Source organism: Antechinus flavipes, chromosome 6 (assembly GCF_016432865.1).
Source record: "Antechinus flavipes isolate AdamAnt ecotype Samford, QLD, Australia chromosome 6, AdamAnt_v2, whole genome shotgun sequence".
Classification (NCBI taxonomy): domain Eukaryota; kingdom Metazoa; phylum Chordata; class Mammalia; order Dasyuromorphia; family Dasyuridae; genus Antechinus; species Antechinus flavipes.
In genome coordinates this window covers 252296759-252313229 of record NC_067403.1, presented here as the reverse complement: position 1 = coordinate 252313229, position 16471 = coordinate 252296759, and the positions used below count along the sequence as shown (strand labels likewise).

The 16471-nt window shown below is 40.1% G+C and overlaps 1 protein-coding gene across 4 annotated transcripts; it reads right to left on the bottom strand.

Moving 5' to 3' along the window:
* Positions 1-2547: 2547 nt before the first annotated feature.
* LOC127540370 (membrane-spanning 4-domains subfamily A member 8-like) lies at positions 2548-16471 on the bottom strand. 4 transcript variants are annotated; one of them, XM_051965028.1, is made up of 7 exons: positions 16374-16471; positions 12207-12421; positions 6726-6848; positions 5432-5491; positions 4566-4700; positions 4220-4333; positions 2548-4094 (listed from the first exon to the last, which is right to left on the bottom strand). In XM_051965028.1, exons 2-7 carry the CDS (start codon positions 12417-12419, stop codon positions 3990-3992), a joined length of 750 nt encoding a protein of 249 aa, XP_051820988.1. In that variant the 5' UTR covers positions 12420-12421; positions 16374-16471; the 3' UTR covers positions 2548-3989. The 4 variants fall into 4 exon arrangements, with proteins under 4 accessions (XP_051820988.1, XP_051820985.1, XP_051820986.1 ...); XM_051965025.1 differs by lacking the exon at positions 16374-16471 and adding an exon at positions 14073-14608; XM_051965026.1 differs by lacking the exon at positions 16374-16471 and adding an exon at positions 14087-14608.

The window sequence follows — 16471 nt, the reverse complement described above, 5'->3', positions numbered from 1 at the left end:
ATTTTATAGTGTTTGCTAATTTTTCTCTGGCCATAAATTATTCTCTTCTCCACAGATCTGACAGACTATCCCTTGATCTACTAATTTGCTTATTTATATATGACTTTATCTTGGGATAGAGCGTGAGATATTGGTGAATGTCTAGTTTTTACCATACTATTTTTCGATTTCCCTGACAAATTTTATCATATAATGAGTTTCTATTCCAGAAGCTGGGGTCATTGGGTTTATCAAACCATAGGCATTGACTATTGTGTCTTGTGAAACTAACCTGTTCCATTGATCAACTTCTCTATTTATTAGCCAGTACCAAATGATTTTGATGCTTTATTACTTATTTATGATATAGTTTTAGATCTGGTAGGCCTCAGCCACCTTCCTTTGTATTTTTTCTATTAATTCCCTTGAAATTCTTTTTGCTAATATTTTATTTAGGATTTTAGCATCAATATTCATTAGGGAGATTGGTCTGTAATTTTTCTTCTCTGTTTTCAACCTACTTCCTTTGAAATTCTTGACCTTTTGTTCTTGTAGATATTATTTTTTCTAACAAAGAGCCATAATTTGAATTAAATTCAGCTTTCTCTCCACTGTTCTATGCTTCTTCTGAGTGTGGATTTGAATCCCAACTCTGCTGTTGACTCATTGTGTGACAACAGGAGTCGCTAATTTCTCATAGACTTGATTTCCTCATTTGTAATATAGGGATAAGAAGAGCATCTATCTCATTTATTTTTGGGGGAAAGAACCCATGAAATAATATGTGTACTATGAAGTGCTTTGTGAACCATAGATCATTATATGAATATTAGCAATTATTATTAACTTTCATTTCCATAGGACCTTAAAGTTTACTTAAGTAAACTTTAAGGTTTACAGAATGGTCCCTGGGAGCTAGGAATTAGCCCAGCTAGCTTCATTTCTCTTCCTTGTATCTTGGGGGCATTTGGAGGAGATGTCTGATGTAAGGCTTAATATAAATGTATAGAGACAAGCAACCGAAGTTCTTGAGAAGCATTGGAGCCAGAGTTCCATGGGGACAGTGTGTGCCTCGCACAGAGGGGGCTGTATGAGGGTCTTCTTCATAGGGTGACAGATGTGAATTTGAAGGGAACCCCAAAAGGCTTCCAGTTTAGAGCCTCCAATTTAGATCATGAGATGACATCTGAAGGAGGTTTCATGACTTCCCATGGTGCCACAGGTCATAAGTGATAGGGCTGGGACTAGAGTGAAGGTCATCTGACCCCAAATCCAGAACTCTTTTCTCTGTACCATACAGAGAGCAGAGATTAGTGTAGTTTGGCTGGAGCCTTGAATGCATAAGGCTGAGAGAAGAGTATGAGACAGTGTGGAGAAAATGGCCTGGAGCCAGATTGTATTCACTCTCCAATAGGGACAGAGCGGTATCTCACACTTCTTTGTGGCATCTGGGACATAATTCTGCATATAGCAGGTGCTCAGTAAATGAAGGTAACAACACAAAGAACACCAACTGTTGCTATTTTTTCAATTGTTCTGACTCTTTACGCCATTTTTCCATTTCTTCAGCTCATTTTACAGATGGAGAAACTGAGGCAGACAGGATTAAGTAATTTGTGCAGGTTCACACAGATGCTAAGTGTCTGAGGCTGGATTTGAACTTTGGAAAATGAGTCTTCCTGATTCCAGATCTTGGCACTCTATTGATTGTCCCACCTAGCTGATCAGATTCCATTATTGCAAATACCAAAGTAGTATCCATGATTGTCTTAGAATTTTACTCTGTTGAATGTGGCTTGAAACTCATCAATCACTGATTGGTTCCTGGATGCCTTTTGAGACAGATTGACTCTGAGGTACCACTACACACCTGTCAGATTGGCTAAGATGACAGGAAAATATAATGACAAATGTTGGAGGGGATGGGGGGGAAACTGGGATACTGATACATTGTTGGTGGAATTGTGAATGGATCCAGCCATTCTGGCGAGCAGTTTGGAACCATGCTCAAAAAGTTATCAAACTGTGCATACCCTTTGACCCAGCAGTGTTACTACTGGGCTTACATCCCAAAGAGATCTTAAAGGAGGGAAAGGGACCCACATGTGCAAGAATGTTTATAGCAGCCCTGTTTGTAGTGTCAAGGAGATCATTGTACACAGCAACAACAAGATTATATGATGATTAATTCTGATGGACGTGGCTCTCTTCAGCCATGAGATCAATCAAACCGGTTCCAATTGTTCAGTGATGAAGAGAGCCATCTACACCCAGAGAGGACTATGGGAACTGAATGTGGACCACAACATAGCATTTTCACTCTTTCTGTTGATGTTTGCTTGCATTTTGTTTTCCTTCTCAGGTTTTTTTCTTTCTAGATCAAATTTTTCTTGTGCAGCAAGATAACTGTATAAATATGTCTACATATATTGCATTTAATATATACTTTAACATATTTAACAGTACGGGACTACCTGCCTTCTAGGGGAGGGAGTGGGGGAAAGGAGGGAAAATTTTGAAACAGAAAGTTTTGCAAGGTTCAATGTTGGAAAAAATCACCCATGCATATGCTTTGTAAATAAAAAACTTTAATAAAAAATAGATTGACATTATTTTTTTCTCCATGAAGGGATTCAGTGTATAGGACGCCTCTAGAAAAGGGCATTCAAAATTCTGCCATTTTACATAGGCAGAGCCCCATACTTTTTTCACTCCAAGAAAGCTACTTATCTTTCCTCATCCTCAGTTTTTCTGGCTGAAAATTCAAGACAACAAGTCTTAGAGTGTAAAAATCTCTGCTGCCCTTTGATGAGAGGTGGCTAATCTGGTGTTTTCTGGGAAAGAGACTAGATACCCATCAACTAGGGAATTTCTAAACATACTGTGGTACTTGAGTGTCATGTGCTAAAAGAAATTATGGATATGCTAAGTACAGAGAAGCCTGAGAAGACATAAGGACTGCCATGGAATAAAATAAAGGAAGCCCAGAAAAACAGTGCACACAATGACTTCTACAGTGTGAGTGGCTGGAAAACCAATGACAGGGAGAGTGAAATTGAATGGCACAGAATTATAATGGCTGAAGAAGAGACAGAAGAAGAGACATCTTTCCTCTTCCCTTCTTGGTAGAGGTGGAGCCTACTGATATAGAACACTATGTATCATGACAGACTTTTTTTGGGATACATTAGTTTTGTCAAACTATTTAAAAACTACTATTGCTACATTTTGTTTAGAGTTAGGGTTAATGAAAAAAAAAAGAGTTAGGGTTAATGCCATAACTTTTCCCAGGATCCCTTACTTTAGTGTCATTCCATTAACCAAGAGTTTTTTTTAAAAGAAAAAAGTATTAAGTGGAAGGAAAGGGAAAAACCAAGAAAAAATGATCAATTCACTGAAAAAAATCTGCTATGCTGTTACATAGTGATGATCTACCCCTTCCTCCATATTTACAAAGGGAAAATAGTTTTCTCTTTCTTTTAAAATTCTTTATTATAAGGGATTGTTTTCTGGGAGACAGAGGAAGTGAAGGAAAGGGAGGAATACATTGGGAAGTTATATAATGTAAAAGGATATTAATAACATCTTTTAAACCAGAAGGTATATAATAAATAAATCATTTTTGAGCTAAAAACAAAAGGGAACAAAAGAAGAAAAAATTTCCCAGAGATCATGTCTCAAATCAGCATTTTGCACATGCAAATTGTCCCGACCTGGAAAGGCCTGCCCTCAAGGAGACTTTGAGTCATTTTCTCATTTGAAGAGGTGGAGGATTTGCACAAGGATTTAATGGAAAAGGAGAGTGAGTGAGGGCTGCCCATGGATCTATTCAATCTTCAATCATCTTTGACTCTTGGTCTGAGGGTCAAACTGAGGTACCACAACCAGGACACTTGTGGGTGTGGGCAGCTTTCATCCATCACCAAGATGGATGGAAATTGATTAAGAAAATTCAGAAGACCTGGGAAGGTATCATTTTTCCCCTTGGAAAAGCTCCTCTTTGGGCTGGATTATGGTTGACCACTGGCGACAGTCAAGGGGGACTCAGATGCAAATTGAGGGATGATCGCTGGATTTACTATGGGACCTGGGGGAACAGTTGCAGCTCCAACCACCTGAAATTAAGAGAAAAAGGGATGATGATGATCTCCTTCACTCCCTGGGACTGTCTTACAGTTCCTTGGGAGGGCAGGAAGAGAAGATGTCATTGATTCGAGCCTGGAAGAATCCCAGGACTCACCCGGGTGGACTGGGAGCAGACTATGAGGCATCCAGAATGAGAGGAAACGCAGGTGATGACAAACTCCAGGATCGAAAAGAGAAGCAACGTGGAGGAGATCCCCTTTCCTGAGGACTGAAAACAGAAAAAATAGGGAGCATCCTCTCTGGAGGGACTCAGTATGGTGACTTTTGTCTCCGGAGAGACAAGTGTTAGTTCTCTCTGGCTCCTCTCATTTCCCTGCAGTATAAGGGCAATAGGGCAGCTTGAAGGGTAGGGGCCGTAGTGGATAGTGCTGGGCTCAGGGGTGGACCCCCTCCCCACCCCCCCGGAGGCTGCTGGGTTACAGGGAACCCTAGAGACTCACCACTACACCGTAGTAGTAGGGGGGGTGGTAGATGGGATAGTAATTAACGTAGAGACTCAGCTCCGTGATGAGGACGATGATACCTATGATTGAGAAGATGGCACTGACGATGTTCATTCCCACACTCCCGCTCATCTGAAAGATACAATGGGGCGTGGGAACTGCTGAGTGTGGAAGAAGAGGCGTGTGTGAGTGTGAGTGTGTGTGTGAATGTGTGATTGTGTGTGTGTGTGATTATGTGTGTGTGATTGTGTATATGTCAGTGAGTATATGTATGTCTGAGTGTGTGTGAGTGAGTGTGTGTGTGTCAGTATGAGTATATGTATGTCTGAGTGTGTGTGAGTGTGTCAGTGTGAGTGTGTGTGAGTGTGTGTGAGTGAGTGTGTGTCAGTGTGAGTGTGTGAGAGTGTCTGTGTGTGTGTGTCAGTGTGAGTGTGTGTGAGAGTGTCTGTGTGTGTGTATAAATATGTGTATGAGTGTGTATGAGTGTGTATGTGTGAGAGAATGTGTTTGTGTGTGTTTGAATCAGCCCAGATGGGAAATGGAGCAGGTCAGAACATGTGTAACAACAAGTGGGTGCATGTGAACTTTGCCAAATACTCACAAAGCACACATGCGCGCACACACGCGCACACACACACACACACACACACTAATATATTCATATACATATTTTACACAGGTAAGATTGACTGAAACTTTGTTAAGCGCCCTCTGTGTGCCAGGAACTGTGCCCGGTGAGTGGATGTCTGTCCATGGAAGCCCCCTCCCTGCCCGCAGCCCCCCTTTGGGCCCACACATCTGACATCCAGCCTTTGCAAGCAGTTGGAATGATCCTCAGGCAGCCTCGGGCCGGCAGGACTTACTATGCAGTGTGTGGCAGATTCCTTCTGGGATAGCACAGAGAGGGTTCCGGAAATGATAAACTGGCACAAAAGAAAAGAGGTGCGTTAGCCAGAGAGCAGCTGGCTCCCCTTTTGAAAGCCCCTCTGGGTCCGATGGCGCAGGACTGGGGGTCATCTCTATGACAATCCTTTCTCTTCACCCACCCTCGGTCCCTTAGCATACAGGACCAAGAGAGGTGGGCAGTCTGCTGCCCTCCCTCCCCGAAAGAAGACGCCTCCTGCATTTCCTTCCTTCTCCAGGGGAAGCTGTTTTAAGTTCCGTCCCACTCTTGGTGACTCCATTTGGAATTTTCTTGGCGGAGAGACCGGAGTGGTTCGCCACTTCCTATATCCATTTTATAGGTGAGGAAACCGAGGGAAAGAGGGTGAAGTGATTTGCTCAGGATCACACAGCTAGTCGGTATCCGAGGCTGGATTAGAACTCAGAAAATTATGAATCTTCTCGACTTCAGGTCCAGCACTCCACCCACCGTGCCATCCTGCGGCCAGGAATAAGTAGGTGACTTCATTCCTTAAGTATCTCTCCCAGGCTACTCCTTGCCTACCCTTTCCCTACCATGGCAAAGGGAGTTATATTTGTGCCCCAAACATCTACTTGAAGGGAAGGTTGGTCTTTGAGCTCATACTCTGTCTGCTTTGGGGCATTTGGGAACATCTGGAGGAATGATTAGCTTCTTTTTTTAATCCAGATGTTCCTATAGATATCAGGGTCACCTCTTCAGTTACTCACGGCTCCTTTTCAGCTCTATCCTCCTCTCTGCCCAAGACTTGAGACCACTATCAGAGAGTCTCCCCTTAATCCTGGTTCTGTCACTTATTACCGGATGACCTTGGATATTACTTAAACTTACAGTTTCCTCAAAAGACTAAATGAACTCTAACTTAATCCTTTCAGCTCTAAGTATGGTAGCCTGGGACGTGTCTAGAGTTCCCCCCTCTATTCTTTCCCTCATTAACTTTTTGTTTTTTTTAGCAAGACAATTGAAGTGAAATAACTTGTTCAGGGTCACACAGCTAGTAACTGTTAAGTGTCTGAAGTCCTCCCAACTTCAGAGTCAGTAGATTTCTATCAACTGAGTCAATTAGCTGTGCCCTCATTAATTTTTTCTGTGTTTTCTAGTTTTTTGGTAGGAGGTTACTAGTATACAATTTTTGCATATGACCATGATTTTTATTTACAAGAATACTTTGAATATGTTGATAATTGTTAATGGCAACAACAATTAATAGCAGTAGTTAATAGCAATCTACTTACTGAAATTCCTCCCCAATAGGGATACCCTCCGTAAAAAGAGATTGCTTCGTATCCCCTGAATATTGTAGTCACTAGAACAGTTCCAAAGCCGATGTGCAGCAGTCCAATTATGATCTGGATGGCCTGTCAGGGGAGAACACAATTGAGACACATTTCATTCAGATGAATTTAACCTCTTAAATCTTAGATGATCTTCCCCCTAAAACCATTTGCCACGATTTTCAACAAACACAGAATTTTGCAGGGGAAGGGATTTCTAAACTTTTGTGTTCTTCAGCTTCCTTTCCACCTTTTCCATTGACTTTTAAAGTGGGTTTATTTAAGGAGATTTGATTGTGTTTAAACATTACTTTTTGACCCCTTTTACTCTTACTAGTTTCTTTGTCTTTGAAAGGAAGGGATCCTTTCTTGGAATCCCTTAAAAGAAACGGTACCAATTTAACAAACATTAATTAAGTATATATTCAGCTTACTATCTCTCCAGGAGATAGTCTTGTATTTATAGTTTGTATCTGTTATTCTGTCTGGTTTCTACTTCATGGAACAAGATGCCCCTCCAAAAATTAACACCTCACTTCTAATCTCATCATGATGCTGCCAACTCAAGCCTTGACACCATGTCCCTCAATCTCTCCCCAGATCCTAGAGCTGGAAGGTACTCCTCTCAACTCTAACTCCTCTAAAGCTTTCCTTTATGGGAGGCAGATAATGGGCTTTCAGTTCATTCACTTTACAGCTGCTTTTCTGCCTGGTCTTAACCCCATGGGAAGATATGCCCCCATTCAAGGTATCTGTTGATGTCTCCACCTAACTTTTCCACCTCCTTTTGTATGTGTTCTTTTCCGATTTAGTAAACTCCTTGAGAGTAGAAGACTTTCTTTTTCTTATTTGTATCGTCAGCCCTTAGTACAGTACCTAGCACATAATAGGCACTTAATAAGTGCTTATTGTTCCTTCATGGATCACTGGCTTGTTTTGGGAGGGTTTGTGCAGCTCAATGAAAGTATGGAAATTATGACTTTCAGAGCTACCTATAATGGAGAAGTCATTGGGCAGAGTTCTGACAAAAAGTGACCCACTAGAGATGGAAGGAAGTAGCCAACCACTCCAGTGTCTTTGCCAACAAACCTCCATGGGCAGTACTAATAGGATAAAAGAGACGATATTGGAAGATGAATCACTCATATTGGAAGATGTCTAATATGCTCCTGGGGAAGAGGATAGATTAACTACAAGTAGCTCTTACTGTGACTCAGATCATCAGCTTCTTATTGCAAAATTCAGATAAGCAGGGAAAAACAATCAGACTATCTAGCTTTGAACTGGATAGCATCCCTTACGAATATAAAATAGAGGTGATAAATAGATATAAAGATTAGATCTGATAGGTAAAGAGTTTGAAGAACTCCTGGATAGAGGTTTGCAATATTGTACAGAGAGCAGCAACAAAAATATATTCCAAAGGAAGAGAAGAGCAAGAAAACAAAATGGCATCTGATGAGGCTTTATAAATAACTGAGAAAAGAAAGTAAAAAGTAAAGGAGATTGGGAAAGTTATAGCCAACGAAATGTAGAATTCATTTTCTTAAATGAGCTATGCAAAGAAATAGAAGAAAACAAGAGAATGGGGAAGACAAGAGATCTCTTCAAGAAAATCAGAGATTTCAAAAAAAGGAACGTCTCATGCAAAAAAAAAGGACACGATAAAAGATGAAAAAGGTAGGGATGTAACTAAAGCCTTTGTGTGAATGACAACAAAATGTGGCAAGTCCTCAAGAAGATGAGAGTAGCAGACCATCTCAATTGTTTCCTGAGAAACCCTTATGTGGCTGAAAAGGAATATGGGACAACTGATTGGATTAGGATCAAAAAAGGAGCATGATAAAACTGTATATTGTCACCTTATTTAACTTATGTGCAGATTACATCATGTGAAATGCCAGGCTGGATGAATCAAGACAGGAATTAAGGTTGCTGAGAGGAAAATGAACAATCTCAGATATGAAGACAACATCACTCTGATGGTAGAAAATGAAGAGAAATTAAGAAGTCTCTTGATGGGGGCAAAAGAGAAGAGCGTAAAAGCTTACTTGAAGCTAACAACAAAAAACAACAACAACAATAACAAAAACAAACCTAAGATCTTGGCAACTGATTCTACCACTTCCTGGCAAATAGAGGGAGAAAAAATGGAAGCAGCATCAGATTTTATATTCTTGAACACAGAGATTACTATAGACAAGAAATTAAAAGATGTTTGCTCCTTGGAAGGAAAGCTATGACAAATTTGGACAGCACACTAAAGAAAAGTAGAGACATCTCACCTTGCATCCATATAGTCAAAGCTATGGTTTTTCCAGTAGTAATTTAGGCTGTGAGAGCTGGAATATAAGGAAAGCTGAGCACCACAGAACTGATGCTTTGAGAGTCCCCTGTTCAGCTCTTGGGGGCCAAGGGATTCAAAATAATCAATACTTAAAGGAATTAATTCTGGCTGTTTATTGGGAGGTCAAATACTGAAGTGGAAGCTCAAGTACTTTGGCCACATAATGAGAAGACAGGACTAATTGGAAAAGAACCTGATATTGGGAAAGATTGAAGACTAAAGGAAAAGGGAAGGCAGAGGATGAGATGGATAGACAGTGTTATGGAAATAATAATTGTGAATATGGAGAGAATTTAAGAGATAGTAAAGGAAAGAAGGGCCTGGCATACGATGGCCCTCAAAGTCATGAAGAGCTGGATAACAACTTGAATGACTCAACTATAAAACAACAACAAATTGAATATTGCCACTTTATTGTTAAACACCTCTTCCTCAAATAATCAATTAAGAAGCATTTATTTAAAACTCTTTTGGGCACTGGGAATACAAAGACAAAAACTAAACAATCTTTGTCGTGAAGGAGTTTATCTTCTATAAATAAAGATAACGTGTATATACAAATATTTGAAAAATTATTATAAGGTAATTTTGTAAGTGAGTCACTAGAAGCTGGGAAGACCAGGAAATGACATAGGAAGAGGAGCTTGGGCCGAGCTTTGATAAAAAATTAAGGATTCTTAGAGGTGGAATCAGGGAGAAAGTGCATTTTGGGCATGTGCATGTGCAAAGGCATAAAAGTAGTTACTGATCTACAATCAGACATCCTGGAGAATGAAGTCAAGTGGTAATCAATTTAGGTAGACTATACAGAATATGAAGGGAATAATATAGAATAAGCCTGGAAAGGTAAATTGTAACCAGAACCTGAAAGTCTTTGAATGCCAAACAAAGAAGTCTGTATTTGATCTTAGAGGCTGTCAAAATATTTTCGAGGTACTGTTTCCCAGAGCTAAGGCCAAGCAAGCTATCTATGTCCTGAACTTGGCATTAAAATAGACTTTTGCCCTCTTGATGATAGCACCTCCAGGCAAAGTGTTTTGCTTGTATCAGCACCAGGTGTTCCCTGAGAAATTTAGCTCTCTGTATGTCCTGGAGCTTTCACACATTCACAATCCCTATTCTCTGTAACTTCGTGCTACGGCACTCCTGTTCCCGTCACAGAACTCTAGTTCTGTACTTAGCAGAGTAATTAAGATCCCCAAGACTTGATCCAATGATTGTTTCCATGGGAATGCCATCTAGACATTGTTCCTTGAAATGCCAACCAGAATTGTCTCAATCCCAAAGAACAATTATGTTGTTCATCATCAGCCCAATTTGTGTCTAACCTGTGCCAGAGTATACTGAGCTCACGTTGGTCTGATCAGTCACAATAGGGCACACTGTAATTGGATTCTGACATAGTGATATCATTTTGATAACAAAGAAGAGCTAACCAACTAATCATTCAATGTAAGTGCCCCCAGCCTCAGCAGGATTAAGTCCTCCCTCTTAGGAGGTGTATGGAGGGACTTCCACTTGCAAATTCTGTTTTCCTCACTCAGAAATTAATTAGATTTCTTTTGTATCCTGAGTTTCCTGTTCTGACCTGTTCTGTCTCAGCTCTGGTCACCCACACCAGTTAGAGGCCAGTTCTGGTTTGGTTGACATGGTTTATTGAGCAAGGAAATGACATAAGGAGACTTTTACTTTAGGAATATCAATTCAACAGTTATAGGGATGATAGATTGAAGAGGGCTGAAACTCCATACAAAAAACACTGAATTTGCAGGTTTAATAGGTAAAGATTACTAAGAGATCTGGACTCATTTCTCTGAGAAAAGGGCAGCTGGGGGCAGCTAGTTAGGTGCAGTGGATAGAGCACCAGCCCTGAAGTCAGGAGGACCTGATTTCAAATCTGACCTCAGACACTTAACGCTTTCTAGCTGTGTACCCTGGACAAGTCACTTAACCCCAATTGCCTCAGGAAAAAATGGACAACCAAACAGCATGAGGGAATTTTCCCTCCTGGTCTGACATTTATAAGATGAGGGTTGTCCCCTCCAAAGAGAAGTCACCCTTCAATTATTGTTTGAAACCAACAAGCTCCTGCTGGACCCTCAGAACTTGAAACATTCATCAGGACCCAAACTTCCTACACCTGGCTAAGTGGGCCATAGCATCCCCTGTAATCAGCCACCTGTGTAGAAATGACCAAAAGCCCTCCTAGGGCCCATTCTACTTAGGAGGCTACTGCAACTGCCTGGATGAAGAGAAAAAAGGTGGATGGAGTTAAAAAATGTTATGGAGGTGAGACTTATAAGACTTGAAAACTAATTGAACAAAATGATGAGGGAGAGTCTGGGGCTGAAAATGACTCTTCAGCCTCTTAGTAAACCTTCTGCTAATGGGTTTCTTAATTAACATAAGAAGGAGGAAATTGGGTTCAATTCACTAAGAAGTGTATTCAGTTTGTAACCCACAGCTGCCTCAGAATGTGGGGAGTAGTTTTCTCTCACTAGAATTTTTCAAGCAAAGACTGAAAGACTTTTTCTTGGGGTCACTGTAAGGAGACTTTTCCCCCAGGTCTGGGCTCTACCAGATGGTTTGGAGGTCCTTTCCACTCACACACACACACACACACACACACACACACACACAGAGAGAGAGAGAGAGAGAGAGAGAGAGAGAGAGAGAGAGAGAGAGAGAGAGAGAGAACTTATATCATATAAATGCTACATTATTCACTCTTAAATTCCCAGTTGAGCTGCTCATCAGTAGGAGTCAAATCACTGACCCATGTGCCTGGTTTTTGAATGCTCCAAATTATCATTCATTGATAACTACCAAGTGGTGCCAGAATACACAGATTCTGGGCTTGGAATCAATAAACCATCTTCTTAAGTTCAATTCTGGTGGCAGACAACTACTACCTGTATGACCTTGTATAAGTCATTTAACTCTGCCCAGAATCCTCATCTATAAAGTGTTCCAGGGAAGGAAATGGCAAACCACTCCAATATCTTTGGGAAGAAAACCCGAATGGGAACAACTAAAACAACTAAAAAAGAAAAATGACACGAGTTCATTGATATTCAAAGAGAAATTCAGCTTACCCCTAATACTTTGCTTTCTTTCCAGATTTTCTGTATTGTATCCCCCTCACTATATGGTGAGATCATTTGGATTTGGTACCCATTGAATAGATGAGCTGGAGGTTGATTATTAGAGTATGGAGGCGCAGGAAGTGGCACAGAAGAGACAGTTCTGGGAGGAGGCACCACAAACACCGTGTTCCGGTTAGGGTTTGATGATGTCATCGTATTCATTTCTGGAAAAAATACAGGAATGATCATTTTGGTTTGGGAGAAATGAAATGGGTCACCATTTTAAAGAGTATTTGACCTGTAGGAATAATTTTGTGATTAATGGATACCTGAAATTTGTTAGAGACTTGCTTATATTGTATTTCAATTGGGGAGACAGCCAGAGCATATAAAAATAGATACAAGATAAATATATCAAAATGTTGCTATCTAGCTATACAAATCAATTAAATACAAAGTAATTCAAGATGGGGGGAGCAGCAGAAAAAGCTTCATGTAGAAGATAATATTTGACCTGCATCTTAAAGGAAGAGATGAACTCTATGGGCTGGAGGTAAGGATGAAGTACATCCCAGGCATGGAAGGTAGGAGATAAAAGTTTGTCTTTGAGGGGCAGAAGGGAGCCCAGTCAATTATATGAGAAGGTGAATGATGTCCAGTGAAGATGGAAAGGTAGGTTGTCCTCAGTTTGTGTAGGACTTTAAAAGGTAAACAACAAAATTTATATCTGGTTTTAGAGATAATATGGAGTCTGTGCATATGGTTGCGTAGAAGAGACCACTATCTAGCTATACTGTATAGGTAATAATTCCTTTTGGATGTGGAAGGCTACCAAGATGCCTTCTGGCTCTGGTATTCTACCAGATAGCTTTCAAGCAAATCCTAAATTGCCTAAAGGAATTTAAATCCCATTTCTGCTGCACATATCTGCTGTTTGTTTGATTTTGGGTAAATTTCTGAACTTTCCTGGATTTATTTCAGGGATTCAACTAGATGATCTTTGAGTTCCTTTCCAGGTCTGCATCTGTGATCTGCTTCTTTTTCAGCCTCTTGGCCAGAATTGATTTCATCTCTTTCCTCTAAATCACTAATAGACTCAGTCAGCCTGGACAGTTATCTCGTTCTCTCTCTTTCTTCATTTTAAGCAATGATATGCTGAGTAACCTTTGTCCTCTGTGATGTGGAATAGGGCATGGCTAATTAGAGAAATGAAACTTGACTCAAAATAAAAAGGAGAGGCAGGTGGAAGAGGAAGGCTTAATGAGAAAGCAAAAAAAAATTGTTCCCAATGAACCTAGCATTCCCGTTTCTTAATCCCAATGAAATTGGAAATCCTAGCCTGGCTTGCTGTTAGAAAAGGAAAAAAAAATTCACATTTTAGAGTATTCATTTAATTAAGCAGAGACTTCATAAGTAAGGTGATTTGCATGGTGGCAAAGCAAGAGAAATGAAGCTTTTCAATAGATCTTTTTCCCTATAATAATGGCAAACCAGTATAAAATAGAAGAAAGAGAGTTGTCACTCATGAAGTTAGTAAAGTGCTGTCACCTCTGACATTTACTCAGTATTGGAATGATGGGCAGATCATTAACTTCTCCATCCTCAGTTTTCTTCATTTGTAAAACTGTAGGGCAGAGGGATATCTGTCTCACAAGGACAAGACCATCATGAAGATCTGTTTTAAGAAATTTAAGAATGTTCGATTCGCTCCTATAAATAATGCTCTGAGACTCAAAGCATAAAAGTGAAAATAAAAAAACCAACTTATTCAAACAGGCAAAGGCATGAATAGCTTTGATTTACACACACACAATGTACTATAATGCAGAGGATTAAAAATCTAATAATTAGAGATAGAAAAAGATCATACTTCACCAATTCAAAGGAACCTTTTAATCTCAGATGACTGGGAGCTCCGTTTCAGCCTGATCAACTTGAATTGGGACAAGATTCCCACGCGAAGCGTCCTTCCATGGGTGAAGCTCGGCTGTGGCTTGGAGCACAAGCTCTTTATATGTTTTTTTTTTTTTTTTTTTAGACAAAGAAGGCCCTTAGCCAAAATTAGTTACCTAAGGGGTTTTAGCATGTATCTACAACATATGCAGCTAGTGTAACTAAAGTTAATATTTTATCCCTAACCACATCTCGGTTGACATATTCCAGACCCTGGGCTTGACATGTCATTTATTAAATGTCTATGTTCAAGGGAGGAGTCACCTGCCTTTGAGCATAAACAATTCCAGGAGTGGCGAGTTCCTGATATTAGTGCCAAGAACATACAGGGTCCAAGGAACGGTCAAGTTAGGGACTCAGGCCTATTAGATTTGAATGATATTACTATTTTTAATAAGAAAGCTTAATGTCTTATTCAAGATCAATGAGATAAAAATGTAAAATCTCCCCAAAGTGATATCTAAATGCCAATTTGTATCATTGTCTTTTTCTAGTTTGTTGCTTATTACCTAGATAAATGTGATGAATTCCTTCTTCTTTCTGGATACCAGCCTCCCCCATCTAGGAAATGATGGGGTTGACTTGGATCCTTTAAAGTCTCTTCCATCTCAATAGTCTATGTTCTCTTGAGAAAACAAACCAATAAACTATAATAATAGTATTTATATAACACTTATAAAGTTTTTAACGTGCTTTATATTCTATCTCATTTGATCCTCACAGTAACCCTGTGATGTAGGTGCTATTTTTAATTTCCATTTTGCAGACAAGAATACTGACTTTGAAAAAAATTAAATAGCTTACTCAGGTTACTCAGCTAGTAAGTATCCAAGGCTGTATTCGAACTCTGGTCTTTCTGATTTCCAGCTGCCTTATTTTCCAGATAAGGAAAACTCACACAGATAATTAATGGCAGAGCTGCCAGTCTCAAGAGCAGTCACCAGTGATTCAGTGTTAACCTGGATGGTGGTCTCCAGTGTAGTACCTCCAGGATTTTTATTTGGTCCTTTTAATCAATGACCTTGATATGGATATCTCTGCTATGCTTAATTAGATTTGCAGATGACTCAAATATTATAGGAATAAAGCCCACATTGTGTGAGACTGAGTTGGTATCTAATAGATTCTTGATAGGAAAAAATATTCCCATTTTAGAGTACTTATTTCATTATCAGAGCCTTCATAGACTTAAACTGTCTGATAAGAAGAAATGAAATAGGGATAAATGTAAAATCTTGGACTTGGGTATAAATAGTTAATTTCATCTATATAAGAAGAGAGAAGTATTATGAGACATGGTTTCTTTAGAAAAAATCTCTAGGGAGTTTTAGCAGAGAGCAAGCAGATAAGGCAACAGAACGATGTCACAGCTTCATTAAGAGGGATGGTATCCCAGACTAAGGACCTTTAAAGGGACATAGCATCCAGAATTAACAGTCTTACTGCCTCTGCCCTGTCAGACCTCATCTGGATTCTGGTATTCAGGTTCTGGGTCTATAGTTTAAGAAAGATATTAATAAATTGGAAGCGTATCTAGAAGAGAGCCACCAGCTTGGGGAAGGTCCTTGAGATTATGTGACTGATTTTAGCTTGGCTTTCTAAGTCTAGCTTGCAAGAATAATTAAACTAGGAGGCTAGAATCTTCAAACTGAGGGATGAATTAGTCCAAATCCCTCATTTTGGAGTAGAGAAAGGGGACCATAGGGAGGAGGTAGCCTAGTTAAGGGAACATGGAGAAAGAATCAGTCTCTGGCTTCCAGGTCTGGACACTCTTTGAGCCCATTTCATTTCCTTTTTCATTTGCTTCATTTAATATCTGGTTTGGTAAATTCATTTACTTCACCAGATCCCAGGCAGTGTCTGATAGGTGCCCAAATGATCTATCGGTGGTTTCTTATGGACCTGATCTCCTAGGGAAGAGGATGAGGCAAGAACTTCACCATGACCGGCACCACCACCATTACCACCACCACCACCACCACCACCACCATCATCATCACCATCATCATCCTCCTCTTGGCTGCCATTACCTTGGATCGTGCACAGAAATCATGGTTAGATCAAATACTCACTGTGTTCCATCACTGTCAAGTGCTCTCCCCTTTCCTTCCCCTGCTCTGGGTCTCTCTCACTCCTCCGCTGTGTTTACTGAAGCAAACTTTCAGCCTCTGAACATTACCTTGGATATGGTGCACCAAAATCATGGTTAGATCAAATACTCACTGTATTCTATCACTGCCAGCTGCTTTCTCTCTTCCCTCACCTGCTCTGGGTCTCCTTCGCTGTCTCCAGGATGTATTTACTGAATAGCTCATAAAAAG